Source organism: Mercenaria mercenaria, chromosome 5, assembly GCF_021730395.1.
Source record: "Mercenaria mercenaria strain notata chromosome 5, MADL_Memer_1, whole genome shotgun sequence".
NCBI lineage: Eukaryota > Metazoa > Mollusca > Bivalvia > Venerida > Veneridae > Mercenaria > Mercenaria mercenaria.
This window is the reverse complement of record NC_069365.1, coordinates 60030419-60048625: the sequence shown is the minus strand read 5'-3', so window position 1 is coordinate 60048625 and position 18207 is coordinate 60030419. Positions and strand designations below refer to the sequence as shown.

At 35.5% G+C, this 18207-nt stretch overlaps 1 protein-coding gene across 6 annotated transcripts in view; it reads right to left on the bottom strand.

The window, feature by feature from the left end:
- Nucleotides 1–18207, bottom strand: part of LOC123557382 (transient receptor potential cation channel subfamily M member 2-like) — a 153478-nt gene that overhangs the window by 107253 nt on the left and 28018 nt on the right. For all 6 annotated transcript variants that reach the window (XM_045348818.2, XM_053543740.1, XM_045348821.2 and 3 more), the window contains exons 2-3: nucleotides 11877–12056; nucleotides 1029–1592 (exon numbers count right to left, since the gene is read on the bottom strand). In XM_045348818.2, the coding sequence (XP_045204753.2) occupies nucleotides 1029–1592; nucleotides 11877–12027 (715 nt within the window). In that variant the 5' untranslated portion in view covers nucleotides 12028–12056. The remainder of the gene's footprint in view (nucleotides 1–1028; nucleotides 1593–11876; nucleotides 12057–18207) is intronic.

Sequence of the window (18207 nt, the reverse complement as noted above, 5' to 3'; positions counted from 1 at the left end):
TATCAACCGTGTCATAAATGATACAAATGCTGTCTGTCTAGAGCCTAATTTCTGTCTTATTACTGCCTCACACCTATCACACATACTATGGCAAGGGTGAAAATATATTTAAACACTACAACGTAAAGTAAAATGGGACATAATTTATGAAAAATTGGTGCAACATACATAATCTTAGCAAAAACAAGAGCTGTCCATAAGATAGTGTGCTCAACCTTTCTCAGTGCTTGACTCTGAATTAGAGCTTTGCCAGTAAAAAAAAAATTTCCAAGTTAAAAAGGGACATAACTCTGTCAAAATTCAAATCAGAGTTAAGGGAATTGTGTCTCCTGGTGAAGACTTTGATAGTTAATAACTATTTTGAGTTTCAAGTCAAAAGCTTTAATAGTCACAGAGAGATTTGACTTTATCAAAAATTTTAACAAAAAATTCTAAGTTAAAAAGGGGCATAATTCTGTCAAAATTCAATCAGAGTTAAGAAAACTGTGTCTCCTGGTGTAGACTTTGATGGTAAATAACTACTTTGAGTTTCAAGTCAAAAGCTTAAATAGTCACAGAGATATTTGGTTTTATCAAAAATTTTAACAAAAAATTCTAAGTTAAAAAAGGGCATAATTCTGTCAAAATTCAAATCAGAGTTATGGGGATTGTTTCTCCTGGTGTAGACTTTGATGGTAAATAAGCATTTTAAGTTTCAATTCCATAGCATTGACAGTAACAGAGACATTTGACTTTATCAAAAACTTCAACCAAAAATTCTAAAGTTAAAAAGGAGCATAATTCTGTCAAAATTCAAACCAGAGTTATGGGATTGTTTCTCCTGGTGTAGACTTTGATAGTAAATAACTATTTTAATTTTCAAGCCCATAGCTTTAATAGTAACAGAGATATTTGACTTTATCAAAAACTTTAACCAGCGGCGACGGCCACGAAGACACTGGGGCGAGTGCAATAGCTCTACTTTTTCTTCGAAAAGTCTAGCTAAAAAATGAAGTGAAAGAGCAGGCTATGATAAAAAATTAACTTACATCCAAGTTCAATGGAATCACTGATAAACGGTCTTTTCTGATCAGCTAAGCCCTGTGCTTTTTCGTCAACATGATTTAAAGAGGTGTCCGACATTCTGAACAGCATTTCTGGCTCCTGTTGACCAACAGACTGGCCAAAACTACTTTCGCTCTTTGTTGGAGTTGCAGTACCTTGTTTTTGCTTGAATGAAACAGATACTGGTATACTCTGAGCAGGACTGACAGTAAACCGCCCAGACACCGACATTTTCTGTTGGGTAGGTACAGGATTTGGAGCTTGAGTCAACGGAGATATAAGTGTATGAACTGGCTGATGAAAACTATCGTCAGAATTTTCTTTAAAGATTTTTTCAACTGAATCTTCACGATGGATGGAGAAATTCAGTGATGTGCATTGAGATAGTTTATCTAAGCCGCTGACTTGACGGGAAACTTTCTTCCCTCGCGAGGCAAAACTCTGCGGGGAATCTGGCGGGGCGGACATTCCAACTGAAGAACTTGGTGTGCCAACTCTAGACGCTGAACCTGCAAGGCTTCTAAGAGATGCAGCTGTGTCATCTTTAACTGAAAAAGTGAAAACTAAAATCATTAAAATATTCTCAGGAGACAAATTTTTGTGGATTTTTTTTTTTTACATTAATGATGATTGATCAACAGTTTTAAATCCATTCATGTCCCATTTTAAATCTCAGTTGTATGTTTGTACAATTGGATGAAACAAGAGAGCTATGATGGCCCTTGCTTACTCACTTGAGTATTTTTTGAAACAATGATTCTGACCTTGACCCAAGCAACCAAAAATACACCTAAAACCATGGCCTCCATGCAAGCTTCCTAAATTCCAAGTTTGATCACAATATCCTATTCCTTACTTTTAAGTTATTGGGCAGAAACAGTTTACTATTTTCAGTTACAGCGACCTTGCTGTGGACCCCAGTGACCAAACACATGCCATACATCAGTTTCCAAGAAAGCTACATTTGTACTACTTAGCTTGGACACAATTTTAGTTGAAATTAATTGAAAAGAATTACCATATATAGTAAACCTTATAAAAGTACTTAGGGCAATAACTCATGTGTTGCTGAAGCAATTACGCTGAATCTTGCAGGGTCTTATTTCACAGTGTCAGTTAATGTTAGTACCATAAATTATTGAATTCCTGCATTCCAAGTCTGAGATATGACTCCAGACTGACAAAAAATGGAATTATATCACTATATATGTAATATATATATTTATATCAGTACAAAGAGCCATAAATCTCATTTTCTTCAAGCAATCTGTCTGAAACTTGCTGGGCTGCATTTTCCTACAGCAGTTATAAAACACTGGAGGATTATTTTACAGCGTGCAAAGTTGTGCACTTGGTGTTTTATTTGGGATTTCAATAAGCTAGACCATAGTTCTTGAAAAATACATATAATGTGCTTTCAATCATCTTTCTTAAAAAACAATTCATCTTGAGTCACAAAACCATGCACTGTGGCAAGAAGTCGGGGTACCTGTGTCCTATGAACACACATTTAGTTATTAAATATGCTACACAGGATCATTACTTCTGCTCAAATAACTTTTTTTCAGAAAATGATCCACTTTTGTGAACTCTGATACAGTTAACTAACTACACAGGCATATGAGATAAGTAGTGCCTACTTGAAGTTTAATTGTACTAAGATTATCTTAAGTCACAGCAATGCTACATCTCACCAAAACTGTTGTTATCCCCACTGGCTGCTGGAACACACTTAATGCTTGCATCAGGTACCATGGACATAAACAATTGGTAAAAGAAAGGATAACAGCATCCTCAAGACTAAGTCAGAAAACCTTTCATTTTACTTCCTCATCCAGACAACTATAATCACTTACAAATGCTTATTAAGAAAAAAAAAGTTCATGGAATAAATAAAAGCCTTTTAAAGATTTTTTCAGCACAATTAAAGGTTATAAAAGATTTGTTTATAAAAGTTTTAAAGACCCCACTCCCCTGGGAGACCTGCAGCCATATGACTAACTTGATTAACATAAAATTGACATAATTTATTCACAAATTAAAGTATCTATGAATACAATCACTTTTAGTATGCTAATTTAATCTTGTTTGACTAAAGATTCTCATCTCTTTTTTTTACCACAAAATACAACTGTAAATTATCTGAAGGCTCTTTTGCTGTAGCAACATCATTTTTCTTACTTTTTCAATAACACACACTTCATCACTGAGGTCTAGGTGAGGTGTGATGATATAATGAAGTATCTTTTGATTTTATCATCACACATTTCCATGGGGGCCACAGGGAGATTCTTTGATAGGTCAATATTACCTATCTATTTCAAAAATAGAATGAAATTTAAACGTTTATTATTTAGTTATATATACTTTCCTCTAAAGAATATACAGCAACAAAGGAAGGACAGGCTATCCCCATCACTATTGCCAGAGGAATTTAACATTATCATAAATACAAAACCAAACAAGAGCACGGCCTGTGGGTGCCATCGCTCGTCTGCAAGTGCTGGACAATATTTAAGAAAAGAGTTATAGTTCAGATTTTCTAGGGCCATGATTCTGACAAAATGCAGGTTAAAGTTCTGGTTCTTGGCCTACATAGTCCCCTAATGATGATAAAAAAGTGTGCAAAGTTTAAAAGCTATAGCTCTTACATTTTTTGAGAAAAAGTGACCTAAACAAAAATTTTAACCAAATAATTCAAGTTTTCTAAGTTCAAAAAGGGCAATAATTCTGACAAATTGAAGGTTAGAGTTATGGTCCTTTGCCTACACAGTCATTTAATGATGAGAAATAAGTGTGCAAAGTTTCAAAGCTGTAGCTTTTATAGTTTTTGAGAAAAGGTGGACCTTAACACAAAGTTTAACCAAGAAACTCAATTTTCCAAGTACATAAAGGGCCATAATTCTCAAAAAATGCATATCAGAGTTCTGGTTCTTGGCCTACATAGTCCCTTAATGATGATAAACCAGTGTGCCCAGTTTCAAAGCTGTAGTTCATATAGTTTTAGAGAAAAGGCGGACCTAAACAAAAAATTTAACCAACGCGGACAACATCGACAATTAAGTAGCAACAATACCTCGTAGATTTTTTTCAAAAATCAGACAAGCTTAAAAAACAAACAAACTGAGTCCATCAAGTAATAGCTGACAAAACATTAAATTTTACAAGATACTTCACCAAAAGAAACAAAAAAACATTATTATTTACAGAAATTGAAAGTCATTACATATTATATACTATATGCCCTGAGTCAATACTCCAGTTGACAATCAAATATCATAATATTATATACCCTGTAGTCCATTGGGTCACAATCAGGCCACTAGACCAGTATCATCATTTCTATATCATAAACAAGAGATGTTTGTAAAACATGTATGCCCCAATGATGGGTTGTCCTGTGATCGCTATGACTTCATAAGTCCAATCATGCTACAAGGTTTGAAGGTTTTGGGTAAAGTGGTTCTCAAGTTATTGAACGGATACCATTTTCAAGGTTCAGGCTCCTCTGACCTTGGCCTCTGACCTACTGATCCCAAAAGCAATAGGGGTCATCCACTTGGTAAGTTCAATCATGCTACCAAGTCTGAAGGTTCTGAGTCAAGTGGTTTTCAAGTTATTGAGCCGAAATGGTTTTCAAGATTTGTGCGTCTGTGACCTTGACCTTTGACCTACCGATCTAAAAATCAACAGGGGTCATCTGCTAGTCATTACCAACCTCCCTATCAACTTTCATGAACCTGGCCCAAGCTTTTCCGGAAACCAATACGTCTATGAACTGACCAACCAACAGATAGACCGATCAACCGACCGACAGACCAACAGTTACTGACAGATCAACATCAGCAAAGCAATATACCCCCATTATTAACCTCCCTATTAAGTTTCTTGATCCTAGGCCAAAGCATTCTCAAGTTACCATCCGGAAACAGTTTAAATGTTCCTAGTCACTGTGACCTTGACCTTTGACGTACGGATCTCAAAATCATTAGGGGTCATTAGTTGGTCATGATCAACCTCCCAATAAAGTTTCATGTTTCTAGATCCAGGCATTATTCCTTTAAAATTTTATTCCTTTGCCAAAATAGTTGGGTCACTTTGCCCGGCTGTCAAAATTCCAGAAGTTTCCATGGAATGTGTTTGAATTTCCATGGAAGTCCGGACTCTGAAGTATTCGGACAAACTTTCCGGAGCTTGATATGGAATACTGCAGAAAACTGCAGAACAAGAGCTGTCGGATGACAGCGCGCTCGACTATTCGAAGAATTGATTGAAGAATGGGGTCAAAATATTTCCATAGATTTTCAGACTAAACAAAAAAATGGATTAAACAAAAAATGTTCCTGTATTTGTGGATTTCGATTAGTCTTGCACTAAATGGCAATGTGTGACCATGATGGCAAATATGTTAAGTTACATGTTAGGCAAAACATGGACTTATATGAAAAATTTAACTTATCTCCAAGTCCAAAAGGGACCATAATTCAGTCAAAATAGTTGACAGAGTTATGTACTCTTGCCTACAGATGGAAATCATGTTGATAAACTAGTGTTAAAAGTTTCAAAGCCACAGTTCAAATAGGTTTGACAAAACGCTGACTTGTAAGAAAAACTGAACAAATTTGAAAGTCCAAAAAGGGCCATAATTCAGTCAAAATAGTTGTCAGAGTTATGTACTCTTGCCTAGAGAAGGAAATTATAATGATAAACAAGTGTTTAAAGTTTAAAAGACATATGTCAAATAGTCTTGACAAAACATGGACATATACAAAACAGAACCAGTTTCCAAGTTCAAAAAGGGACATAATTCAGCCAAAAAAGAGGAGAGAGTTACGTACTCTTGCCGTTTGATAGAGACTATTATACTGAACAAGATATAAAAGTTTCAAAGCCATATGTTAAACACTTTACACAAAATATAAACTGGTACGAAAAACTTAACCAAGATTTCTAAGTCAAAAGGGGCCATAATTCAGTCAAAATGCTTGATGGAGTTATGTACTCTTGCCTACAACTGGATATTGTGATGGTAAACAAGTGTTGAAAGTTTCAAAGCTTTATCTCAAAAGACTTTGTCAAAATGTAGACTGGTACGAAAAACTTAACCAAGATTTCTAAGTCAAAAAGGGGCCATAATTCAGTCAAAATGCTTGATGGAGTTATGTACTCTTGCCTACAACTGGACATGGTGATGGTAAACAAGTGTTGAAAGTTTCAAAGCTTTATCTCAAAAGACTTTGTCAAAATATGAACTGGTACGAAAAACTTAACCAAGATTTCTAAGTCAAAAGGGGCCATAATTCAGTCAAAATGCTTGACAGAGTTATGTACTCTTGCCTATAACTGGACATGGTGATGGTAAACAAGTGTTGAAAGTTTCAAAGCTTTATCTCAAAAGACTTTGTCAAAATATGAACTGGTACGAAAAACTTAACCAAGATTTCTAAGTCAAAAGGGGCCATAATTCAGTCAAAATGCTTGACAGAGTTATGTACTCTTGTCTATAACTGGACATGGTGATGGTAAACAAGTGTTGAAAGTTTCAAAGCTTTATCTCAAAAGACTTTGTCAAAATGTGGACTGGTACGAAAAACTTAACCAGGGTGTGACGCCGACGCCGACGCCGACGCCGACGCCGACGCCGACGCCGTGGTGAGTAGGATAGCTCTACTTATTCTTCGAATAGTCGAGCTAAAAATGTCCAGGGATTTCTGGAGAACTTTCCATGGACAATTTTCCGGAGTGATTCCACGGATGTCCGTGAACAATTTTCCAGAGTTATATTCCGCAGTCGTCCAGGAAGTTCTGCTGACAGTATTATTCAATAGCAATAAATGTGATTTATAGACTTTTTTGCAGTACATGTATAGTGAGCAATAACACTTCAGTACAACAATATGATTTTATTGCATGTGATCACTTTTGCAGTTTCAAACACTATATGATATATATGAACAAAGAAAATGAATCTTTGCCAGTTTAAAGTGACTGATTAGAATATTTTTTAAGCATATACATAGTTTCGAACAAAGATCAGTTACACTTAAATAATGATGAAATCATTCAAAGAAAGTACCTAAAGATATCTGTTTTCATATATGCATATTATTTATAAAATCTTTGTGAAGCCTTTGGTTATACTTTAGCATTCATTGTTTTATGCTATAGAATGACTGAAGTACAAATATACATACATGTGTTAATTAGCATAATTACAAACATATGTATTGTTTCATTGGTCAATTATGTAAACAAACTTACTTGAGCAATTTCTAGAATCCTCAATATTAACTTTGAACTGAATTACCTAATAAAGTTTCACTAATTTTTACACAACTTGTTAACATCAGACTTCCAGTTACACATTTTGAAAATTCCTCTGTAAGATCAGTTCATCTAATTGGCTGAGCTTGATCACATGGTATTCCCAGTCTGATGCTAATTCTTTTCTGTTGTGTTTAAAATCCCTTAGAGTTATTTTCCAGAGTTAAATGACCAGAATTTTTTCAAAGTGCTACATTTCCGCTGTGTCGGTGAATATTCCATGAACATTTTGAGAGATGTCCAGAGTAATTTCCAGAGATGTCCGTGGAAAACATTTGCCATCACTCTGGACATGTTATATAACAGGTGACTTTTCCGGACTATTCCATGGAAAGTACCATGGAAGTTTTGCATTTGTCCGCAACTTTTCCACAGTTACTCTGGAATATGTACAGCCGGGTGTATAAAAAGTATACTCTTAGATGAGAATTGTAGCGGAAACCCTAAGCTATCGTCGGGACACGGTTTAACTGTTCCGGGTCAATGTGACCTTGACCTTTAATCTACTGATCTCAAAATCAATAGGAGACATCTGCTAGTCATTATCAACCTCCCTATTATGTTTCTTGATCCTAGGCCCAAGCATTCTCAATAATTAATTAGTTATCGTCTGGAAACCGTTTTAACTGTTCCGGGTCACTGTGACTTTGACCTTTGACCTACTAAGGCTAAAAAAAAAATATGTGTGGTTCAGGTAACCCGACCGACCCTATTTTTTCATTTTTTTTTATAGTTTTTTGTGGTTTTTAACCTGGTACGAAAAATATTGAGTAAGAAAATATATGAATCAATGCAAGCGTCTTATCGATTACGATTTCAACATGGCAGCGGCTAGTGTTCTCGCCGTGACAGTGGAAAAATGTGTTCACGGCGACCAGAAACGCTTTATGAAGGCAATTCTTCACTCGTCCCTCGTCGGAGATGTATTTATGGAAATTCATAATCAATCAGACAACTTGAAAACTGACGGTTTCGTGTGTTTTGCAAGCCGGGAATTGCACGACAAAAACACGTTCGAGGTACGAACGATTAAATTTGCAACATTTTTTATGTATAAATGTATTTATATTAAAGCACATGGACAGTTCTATTTGATATATTTCAATGTCGGTTTTAACACTCGGATGTGTCTTTGTTCAATTCTGCTTGGATGAGATGGGGAGCCCCTGATTGGATGTGAAATATTCACTGAGTTAGTGGCATTTTTTTATTTTTAGTATGACAGTAGATCTACTATAAAATTGGTCTGAACTGGATATGGAAAATGTACGGCTGAGAAAGTCAGGTGCCCCTTTCAATTTAACTGTCATGCTGTACACTTTTGTTTGTAACCATGCTACAGTTTATTCCAGCCATGAAGTAGACTATCAAATCAGACAGATTGTTTGAATAAAAATTTTCTATTAAAATTTTAATTTTGCTTGGGTTTATATATCAAAGCCAGAAGAAAAAAAAACATTTAAACTATAAATACACTATATATATAAATATATCATTTCTTGTTTAATATGCAAAGAATTAAATCAAGTCATTTCAAATATCTTAAGTTATACAAGTCATGACTAGGATTGTAATACATTGAATGTAATTGTTTTTCACACCAATCAGTTAAATGATAAATATTATTTACCATAACACAGATAAATTTGTAACAATGTTATAATTTTACTCAGCTTAGTTGTCATAGTTTACTTTTATGTTTTTGTTTATATCAAGATTTGACATGTTATTATTCTAAAAATTCATTGGTTTAATTGTTGTTAAGGGTCACTTGTACTTTTTCTATTTATATAGTTAAGTTTTTGACCAAGTCAGTATTAAGTATTGTGAGAATTGCTAAGTTGCTAAGTCAAGAAAGACATATTTAAATTTACCTGAACTTTTGGTGTTGCCTAAATTACTATCTGGTTTATTTCGATGATTATATATATTGGAACTTGTTTACTTGGAGAAATTGATTGATACAAATTAAAATTGGAAAAGACAATTTGGAGTTTGTTCCTGAATATGGATTTATATGTAGTTAGCAATTAGTAATCAATAGTGCTTGACAATTGACTTGTATTTTGGAGAACTCTGTGCATCCGAGTGTTCGCATGGTACACAGTATCACACACCGACCATCCAGGGTCTTGGGCTGGAGCATTGAAGAGCTAATTTCCCCACACAAACACTTACAGTCAGCGCCCGAGCCCGGCCATTGGTCACATATATTAAGACCATGTTGCTTATTTCAATCAAACTTCACTGGAATATCCCTTTGAAAGTTCTTTTTGGTTTATTGGATAAAGCATTGAAATCAGTGCAGAACTCAACTGCAGACTAAGTAGCATTTTTGTATGAGGCCTGTTTGCCTGGACAAGGATTTGAACCTTGGTTTTAATCCAGAGAACGGATTATGTCTTAACCACTAGACCATCCTGGCACCATGTAGTAGCCTATTTATAATAGAATGCCACTTAGAATTGCATATATTGTTGAGATGCTTTTCATGTGCATATCTCACAGAATTGTGACAAACTATGTCTGTACCAACTGGCGTCGAAGGGGGGGGGGGGGGGAAACAAAAAAACTAGAAATGTGTCCATGGGACACAGATGCCCCCACTACATGACATTAGTCAGGGGCCAGAACTCCTACAATACTGAATGAATCCGGATGCAAAACCCCAGGTGCACAACTACACATGCTGACCAACATTCCTGTAAACTTTGGTGATTCTAAGTCAAATACTTTTGGGGCTATGCGCGACACAACCTTAAAATGACCAATTTTTTACTAAGTCAGGGGCCATAACTCCTACATGACTGGATGAATCCGGACGCGAAACCCCAGGTGCACAACTACACATGCTGACCAACATGCCTGTAAAGTTTTGTGACTCTAGGTCATATACTTTTGGAGCTAGGCACGACACAACATTAAAATGACCAATTTTTACAAAGTCAGTGGCCATAACTGCTACATGACTGAATGAATCTGGATGCGAAACCCCAGGTGCACAACTACACATGCTGACCAACATTCCTGTAAACTTTGGTGATTCTAGGTCAAATACTTTTGGAGCTATGCGCGACACAACATTAAAATGACCAATTTTTTACTAAGTCAGGGGCCATAACTCCTACATGTCTGGATTAATCCGGACGCGAAACCCCAGGTGCACAACTACACATGCTGACCAACATGCCTGTAAAGTTTTGTGATTCTAGGTCATATACTTTTGGAGCTAGGCACGACACAACATTAAAATGACCAATTTTTACAAAGTCAGGGGCCATAACTTCTACATGACTGAATGAATCCGGACGCGAAACCCCAGGTGCACAGCTACACATGCTGACCAACATTCCTGTAAAGTTTTGTGACTCTACGTCAAATACTTTCAGAGCTACGCGCAACACAACATTTTCGGAAGGACGGACGGATGGACAGACGGACGGACAGACGGAAGGACGGATGGACAAGAGCAAATCTATATGGCCCCCCCAAAGTGGGGGCAAAAAAAAGCCTACCTACCTACCCTATTTTTTTTAACCAATGTTACCTGAACCACACATATTTTTTTTTTAGCCTAATCTCAAAATCGTTAGGGTCATCTACTGGTCATGACCTCCCTATCAACTTTCATGATCCTAGGCCCAAGTGTTCTTGAGTTATCATCTGGAAACTGATTGGTCTACCGACCGATGGCGACCAACAGACAGACAGACATCAGCAAAACAATATACCCCTCCTTCTTCAAAGGGGGGCATAAAAATGCAACAGGCACTAAGAATTTTATATTTAAAAAAGTCCTTCCACAACCTTGTGAAGCAAGTCTTTAATAAATGAAAGAAAGGATGAGATTTCATATTATGTGTAAATGAAAGAATATAAAATATGTAATTATGTAGTTGAATAATTTCAGCTGGGGACTGCCAATATTTAAATTAAGACCATTCAAACTTCATCCATCCAAATTTAGACTTGTATAGCTTGTTTAATTTGTTTATCAAAGCACTAAAATCTTGTAAAACTTATTTTGTGATCCATTTGACCTGTAAATTCAGTGAAGCAAGCTGCTAAACTGATAAAACAAACTTTTAACACACACATTCAAGACTTCTTGTCACCACTCTGATACAGGGAAGGTTAATTGTGTTCTGGATGTCATTTTATTAAATCCTTCAGAAGTTTAAAAGATATTTAGGCAACATAAAAAAAGCTATACCTTGATCCTTGATTGCTTACTATTAGTTATTTGAAAAATCTATCAAAATGTTTCAGAGATATGCTTTTATAAAAGAATTATCAACAGGCCTAATGAAGAAATGAAGATCTCCAATACAGCCCCCATCTACTTCTTAATTGAGACTTTGCATATATACTGAGGATCACACTCAAAACATTTGCATTTACAGTATTGTTTTTTTCCTGAGATAGCTAAGCAGACTTGTGAGGTAATAAAACAGAACTCCAAGTTTGATCTTTTATAAAATAGTGATGAATTTTCACTGTTTCCATACCTAAACCTCTTACAGTGAGGCCAGCAGGTTCTGAAGTAAAGGGAATTGTTGTGGGTACCTCCTCCTCCCCTGGAATCTGTTCTATGTCCGAGGTTCCTTCCTCATCTTCATCTATCTTGTCTATATGGGGCGCCTTTTTGCCCTCAGACATCTTTAACAAGCTGACTTATGCCATTAAATCTAAAAGTAGAAAAGTCAAAACAAAGCATGTATAAACAACTAGTGAAGTATCATAAACTATACTATTTAGTAAACACTACTATGACCTAGCTAGGTTTGAACTCGCAACCTCCTAGGCAGTGGGAACATACTAGGCCAAGTCTCCTTTTTGAAATCAAGAACAACACAAAGCCTTTTCTCAAAATTACTCTATCTGCATTTATATTTACATATAGAGGATATTATATTCATATTGCATTTCTTCAACAAGTATTGTGCTATTTTTTTAACCTGTCAAATGTGCATACATTACACGCTCTGTGTATTTGATATTATAATATTCGGCCCAACTTCGGTGCTATCCGTATGTTTTACGGAAAGAAATTTGGTTAGGTGTCCACATTTCATTATTAGTACTGTAAGTGAAACACGTATTTGTCGTTCGTATCTGTAGCTCAGTGGTTACAGCACGTGACTCTGGAGATAGCTGGTTCGAGCCCATTAGGGGAAAACATTTTTATTTTTCATTTTTAATTGTTTATATGATTTATAAGACTCCTATGACAGCAGTACTGACACCGCGAGAGAAACTGAATGATGAATTGAGCTAGTTGTAATTTATATGTATGAAATTTGTAATGTAGTAAAATGAATGGTGAATAAAAATAACATTAACATATATCAAAGTATGAGAAATTAAAAAAACAAGATAAAAATATTAAAAAATACTTGTGAAAATACAATGAAGGAAACATTGCATAAAAATGTACATGTGCAAAGTGTTTCTTGAAATTTGTGAGAAAAAAAGACTCTGAACGGTTTCGATCTTAAGATCTCCAGGTTTCAAGCTATTGACGATGACCACTGAGCTATCGTGACTTGCGTTCTTCCGTATGCACGTTTTCAGTATAAACCATTTTAATTGCTGGTTACTTTCCGTATACTATACGGAATGTACCAAATATGAACCGAAGATTAATTTATTCTGTGCACTGCCCATGTAATCAATATGCATTTGACAGTTCAATAAAATAGTACAATAAATTTAGTGAACTGGTATTCCCTGCCATTGAAACAGGATAATGGTTTCACTCATGAACAAGTCTCTGCCAATAAACAGAGAATAATAGGTTAGTGCCGTAGATGAGAAAGTTTATCTGGCGAGGTGGAGGAGGTTATCGGGTGAGCCAAAGGCAAACGTGATAACGTCCGGAGCCGAGCCAGATAAACTTTCTCCATCTTAGGCACTAACCTATTATTCTATTTATCTTGTCATTACTTCATTTTCCCATATTTGGCAATTTATTTTACAAAAATAAGTGTGCAACAACCGCTTTAATGACGTCATATTCGTAATGACGTCGCTTATATAATGACGTGATTACCGACAAAATCGCAATAATTTCTTCGTTTTTGAATAAAAACTCATTATTTGACCACTTATTTTCTTAGTTCGGACATTTCCAACATTATGATGATGGTTTCGTTGCAAAATTTCTTATGACAACAATATCGATCATAAGGTCACATGATCAACTGACCTATTATCACTGGTCACATGATTAACTGACAGTATATCAAGAAAGATATACGGCACCCTGATATGGGTCGAAAATACTACAAGTGACAAGATAAAAAGCACTTCAATACTATTGAATTCCAGTCTCTTTAAAATCTAGCCCTTACCCTGCTATATTTCTATAATTATAATGAACTTGTCCATCTTTCAAGTTGGACAGTACCATTAACTGTTAAAAGGGGTGCTTACCAAAAATATACTGACTGGATGGCTAACAGTGCAGATCATGATCAGACAGCATGGATGTCCTGGCTGATCATGATCTACACTGGTCGCAAAGGCAGAATCAATCGTGTCCGGCATGTTAAGAGGTAGGTACTAAGTTTCTACTAAATTATTGATCAAAAACCATTTTTTTTTTATATATTTAGAAATGATGACCTTGAAGGCTTGACCAAAGCTATCCAAAATAATATAAAAACATTGATTTGTATGAAAGCAATCTATTTACCATGTTTGGTCTGTTTACCTCATTCCACTCAATGTGCAAAACAACATTTTTCTATTTTCAATAGCAATGATTTTGAACTTGGACCATGCAACCCAAAATACATCTAATACCATGGCCTCCATGCATGCTTCCTAAATTCCAAGTTTGGTCGCCACACTAGGTAACCGGATATGTTTGGCACAGGGTGCTATGTTCGGCGCAGGATCGATACATCGATTTGAAAACTTTAGAGGGGTTAGTATTCTCCTCATTTCGGTCAATAAAAACAAATGACCAGTAAAATCACCTCACTAGCCTTATCATGTAATAAATGAGGTTTCCAAAGCCAAATGAAGTGGCTGAGTATTCCCATTCTATCTGGAAATATTGATACCTACTGGGCTGAGAGACTCTTGTACGAAGCTTGTGGATCTAAAAGTATTTCTTGTTACATCTTGTATTTTTGTGTTATTTGCTGTCTCTGGATCACAATGAATGATGTCAAAGATTTTTTATTTGATATACTACCCGGTATTGCTGCACGTTTAGTGTGTAGTCTTTAATGCCTTGAGACTCTGCATATTTACTTACTAATAGGATCAATGTTGCTTCTTTGTAAAGAGGCATCCGTATATTGGATATGTCTAAGGTTATCCTCATCTTTGGAGTTGTTTCAGTTTCACTCTCTGTTCTGCTGCGCTATATTGTAAGTGCCTACGGTAACTATCGTGCTGGTGGAGCTTAGGAGGCAAGTGTGAGGTTGCATATTATTAGACAATGCTGGAGTTACTCCTAGAGGTGGGATTCGTAGTTGGAGTTGCTGCGGAGGTCCCCATGGCCCAAGTGGGGTTGCTTCTAGTATGATTTGGCTGGGTGTGAGCCATGGAGGACATGCTCTCTTAGTGTGGTGATTTTACTGGTTATTTGTTTTTATAGATCGAAATGAGGAGAATGCTAACCCCTCTAAAGTTTTCAAATCAATGTATCGATTCTGCGCCGAACAAAGCATCCTGCGCCGAACATATCCAGTTACCTAGTGTGGACTCAGTACACTACTCCTTACTGAAGGAAAGCAGAAAAAATTTCAATTTCCAGTAACACCGACCTTGACCTTGGAAGTTATATGTACTAAGCAAAATACCCCACTGCGAAAATTGACCTTAAAATATAAATACAATGGGCAATAAATCTCTTTTTTTTTTCAAGTAATCTGAATGAATCTTGCAGGGCTGCATTTCCAACAGCAGTTAAAATTTCTACCATGTGTTATTGAAATTCATTAAATGCTGTCTGAGATATGACAGCGAAAATAGATAATAGACTTTTTATGTACTATATAAGTTCATAGGGCGCATCTGCACAGACCAGCTGAAGTGGCTGAGCTAACATTAAGCAGAAACTCATTTCAGTCTTGACATCAATATGACCTCAATTGTAAACCGTTTTTCAGTCTCTGACCTTGACCTTTCACCTACTGACCCAAAAAATTATAGGGGTCGTCTACTGACCACAGGCAGTCATTCTAAGATTGTCCATTGTGAGACCAAGCATTTGGAAACCATAAGGTCTACCCTGACTGATAGACAGACCATTGTTACAGACGAGCAAAACAATAATATCCTATTTTTTTTCAAAGAGTGGCACAACTGTGTTATATTGTACATCACAATTTATATCAAAATTTTAAAAACCGATAGCAATGACTTTGAAAAATGGAAAAAAACCACTAAATTTCAAGTCAAAACCTCTGGTCCAGATTAAAATAAAGGTGAGCAAATTTTTTAACTCCTACTAATTATTTCAACATGGTTTTACAAACAACAAAAGTAAGAAATGAAAGAAAATATTTAAAAATAAAATAAAATAAAAATTTACTATTTAAACACAAAGCAATTTTAAATGGATACAAAAATACAAGTACAATCATGTAATTTCTCACCACACACTATGACATAAAAAAAAATCCAAGAAAATTCCACAATGAAACAAAAAATAATTTTCAAAGTTCTTTCATTTTTAATATTTCATTGTAACTACTTTTGTTTAACAATTATATGAAATATTCCTATAAGGATATACAAAGAACAACAATGTTTAACAACTACAGCTAAACAAAGGAAGATCCCAACCCAACAAATGGAACATTTCATCATGTTTTACCTACATGACACATAAATACATCATCTTTAAAATCACTGAACCTATAACATCATGCTTTTACCATAATTAAAAACAAGCCAAATAAACTCGATAAAAAATGCACAAAATAATGTTTAGCCTCAGGGTTGCTTTCATTTTTGTAATCAACAATACATCATCCATTGAAATGAAATGTTTAACATTAAACCATTTCTTCATTTTTTTTATTTTTTGGTATATTATTTTATATACAGTTTCAAGATTTTGCTCTACTTTAATACTATAATGATACTTCAGATAATATTGCCCAGCCATATTTTCAGTACTGACTTGGTGGAGACTGAGATACCAGCTTACAAACAAAAATAAAACAAAAACTGCTAAGTCGAAAACGAGCATAATTTTGTAAAAAAAGCAAAGTAACGTTATGAACCCTGTGCAATGCATTTCAGATCATCAAAGTGAACAAGTGTGTGAAATTTCAATCCGTTCCCATCAGTGCCCGAGCTTATAAACATAAACTTTAACCAAAAACTGCTAGGTTGGAAAAGGGGCAAAATTTTGAAAATATGGGAAGTAGATTCGTGGAACATGTGCATTGCATGTCAGATCATCACAGTGAACAAGTGTGTGAAATTTAAATCCATTCCCATTAGTGGGTACCGAGTTACCAGCTTACATACAAAAACTAAACCAAAAACTGCTACGTCAAAAAAAGAGCATAATTCTGTTAAACAAGAGCTGTCATAGGACAGCAACGCTCGACTATTCAGCAGTCTTGTCGACTGAATGAATATTAAAGCTATTCAACAGTCTTGTCGACTGAATGAATATTAAAGTTGAAAAAGGGGCACAATTTTGTAAAATTGCAAAACAGGGTTATGGAACCTGTACAATGCGTATCAGTTCATGACAATGGACAATTGTATGAAGTTTCAATCAATTCTCATCAGTGGGTACCAGCATACAAATGTACAAAAACTTAACCAAAAACTGCTAAGTCAAAAAAGGGGCATAATTTTGTAAAAATGCAAAGTAGAGTTATGGAACCTGTATACTGCATGTCAGGTCATGACAGTGAACAAGTGTGTGAAGTTTCAAGCCATACTTGATTAGTGGGTACTGAGATACAAGCTTACATACAAAAACTAAACCAACAAAAGGGCCATAATGGCCCTATATCGCTCACCTGTCATCATTGCATTTAAGGACAAGAAGGTCAAACAAGTGCTGTCAGAGGACAGCAACGCTCGACTATCCAACAGCCTTGTCAATTGAATGAATACAAAAGTTGAAAAAGGGGCATAATTTTGTAAAATGCAAAGTAGAGGTATTGAACCTCTGTACTGCATGTCATATCATGACAGTGAACAAGTGTGTGAAGTTTTAATCCTTTCCAATTTGTGGATACTGAGATACCAGCTTACTTACAAAAACTTAACCAAAAACTGATACGTCAAAGGGGCATAATTTTGTAAAAATGCCAAGTAGAGTTATGGGACCTTCACAGTGCATGTTAGATCATTATGGGACCTTTACCGTGCATGTTAGATCATGACAGTGAACAAGTGTGTGAAGTTTCAATCCATTCCAATTAGTGGATACTGAGATATCAGATTACATACAAAAATTTAACCAAAAACTGCTAAGTCGAAAAAGGGGCATAATTTTGAAAAAAAAAGAGTAGAGTTATGGGACTTGCTTAGTGCATGTCAAATCATGACAGTGAACAAGTATGTGAAGTTTCAATCCATTCCCATTAGTAAGTACTGAGATACCAGCTTACATACAAAACCTTAACCAAAAATTTCTAAGTCGAAAAAGGGGCATAATTTTGTAAAAAAGCAAAATAGAGTTATGGAACCTGTGCAGTGTAGGTCAGTTCATCACAGTGAATTAGTGTGTGAAGTTTCAATCCATTCCCACTAGTGGTTACTGAGTTACCAGCTTACATACAAAACCATAACCAAAAATTTCTTAGTCAAAAAAGGGGCATAATTTTGTAAAAAAGCAAAATAGAGTTA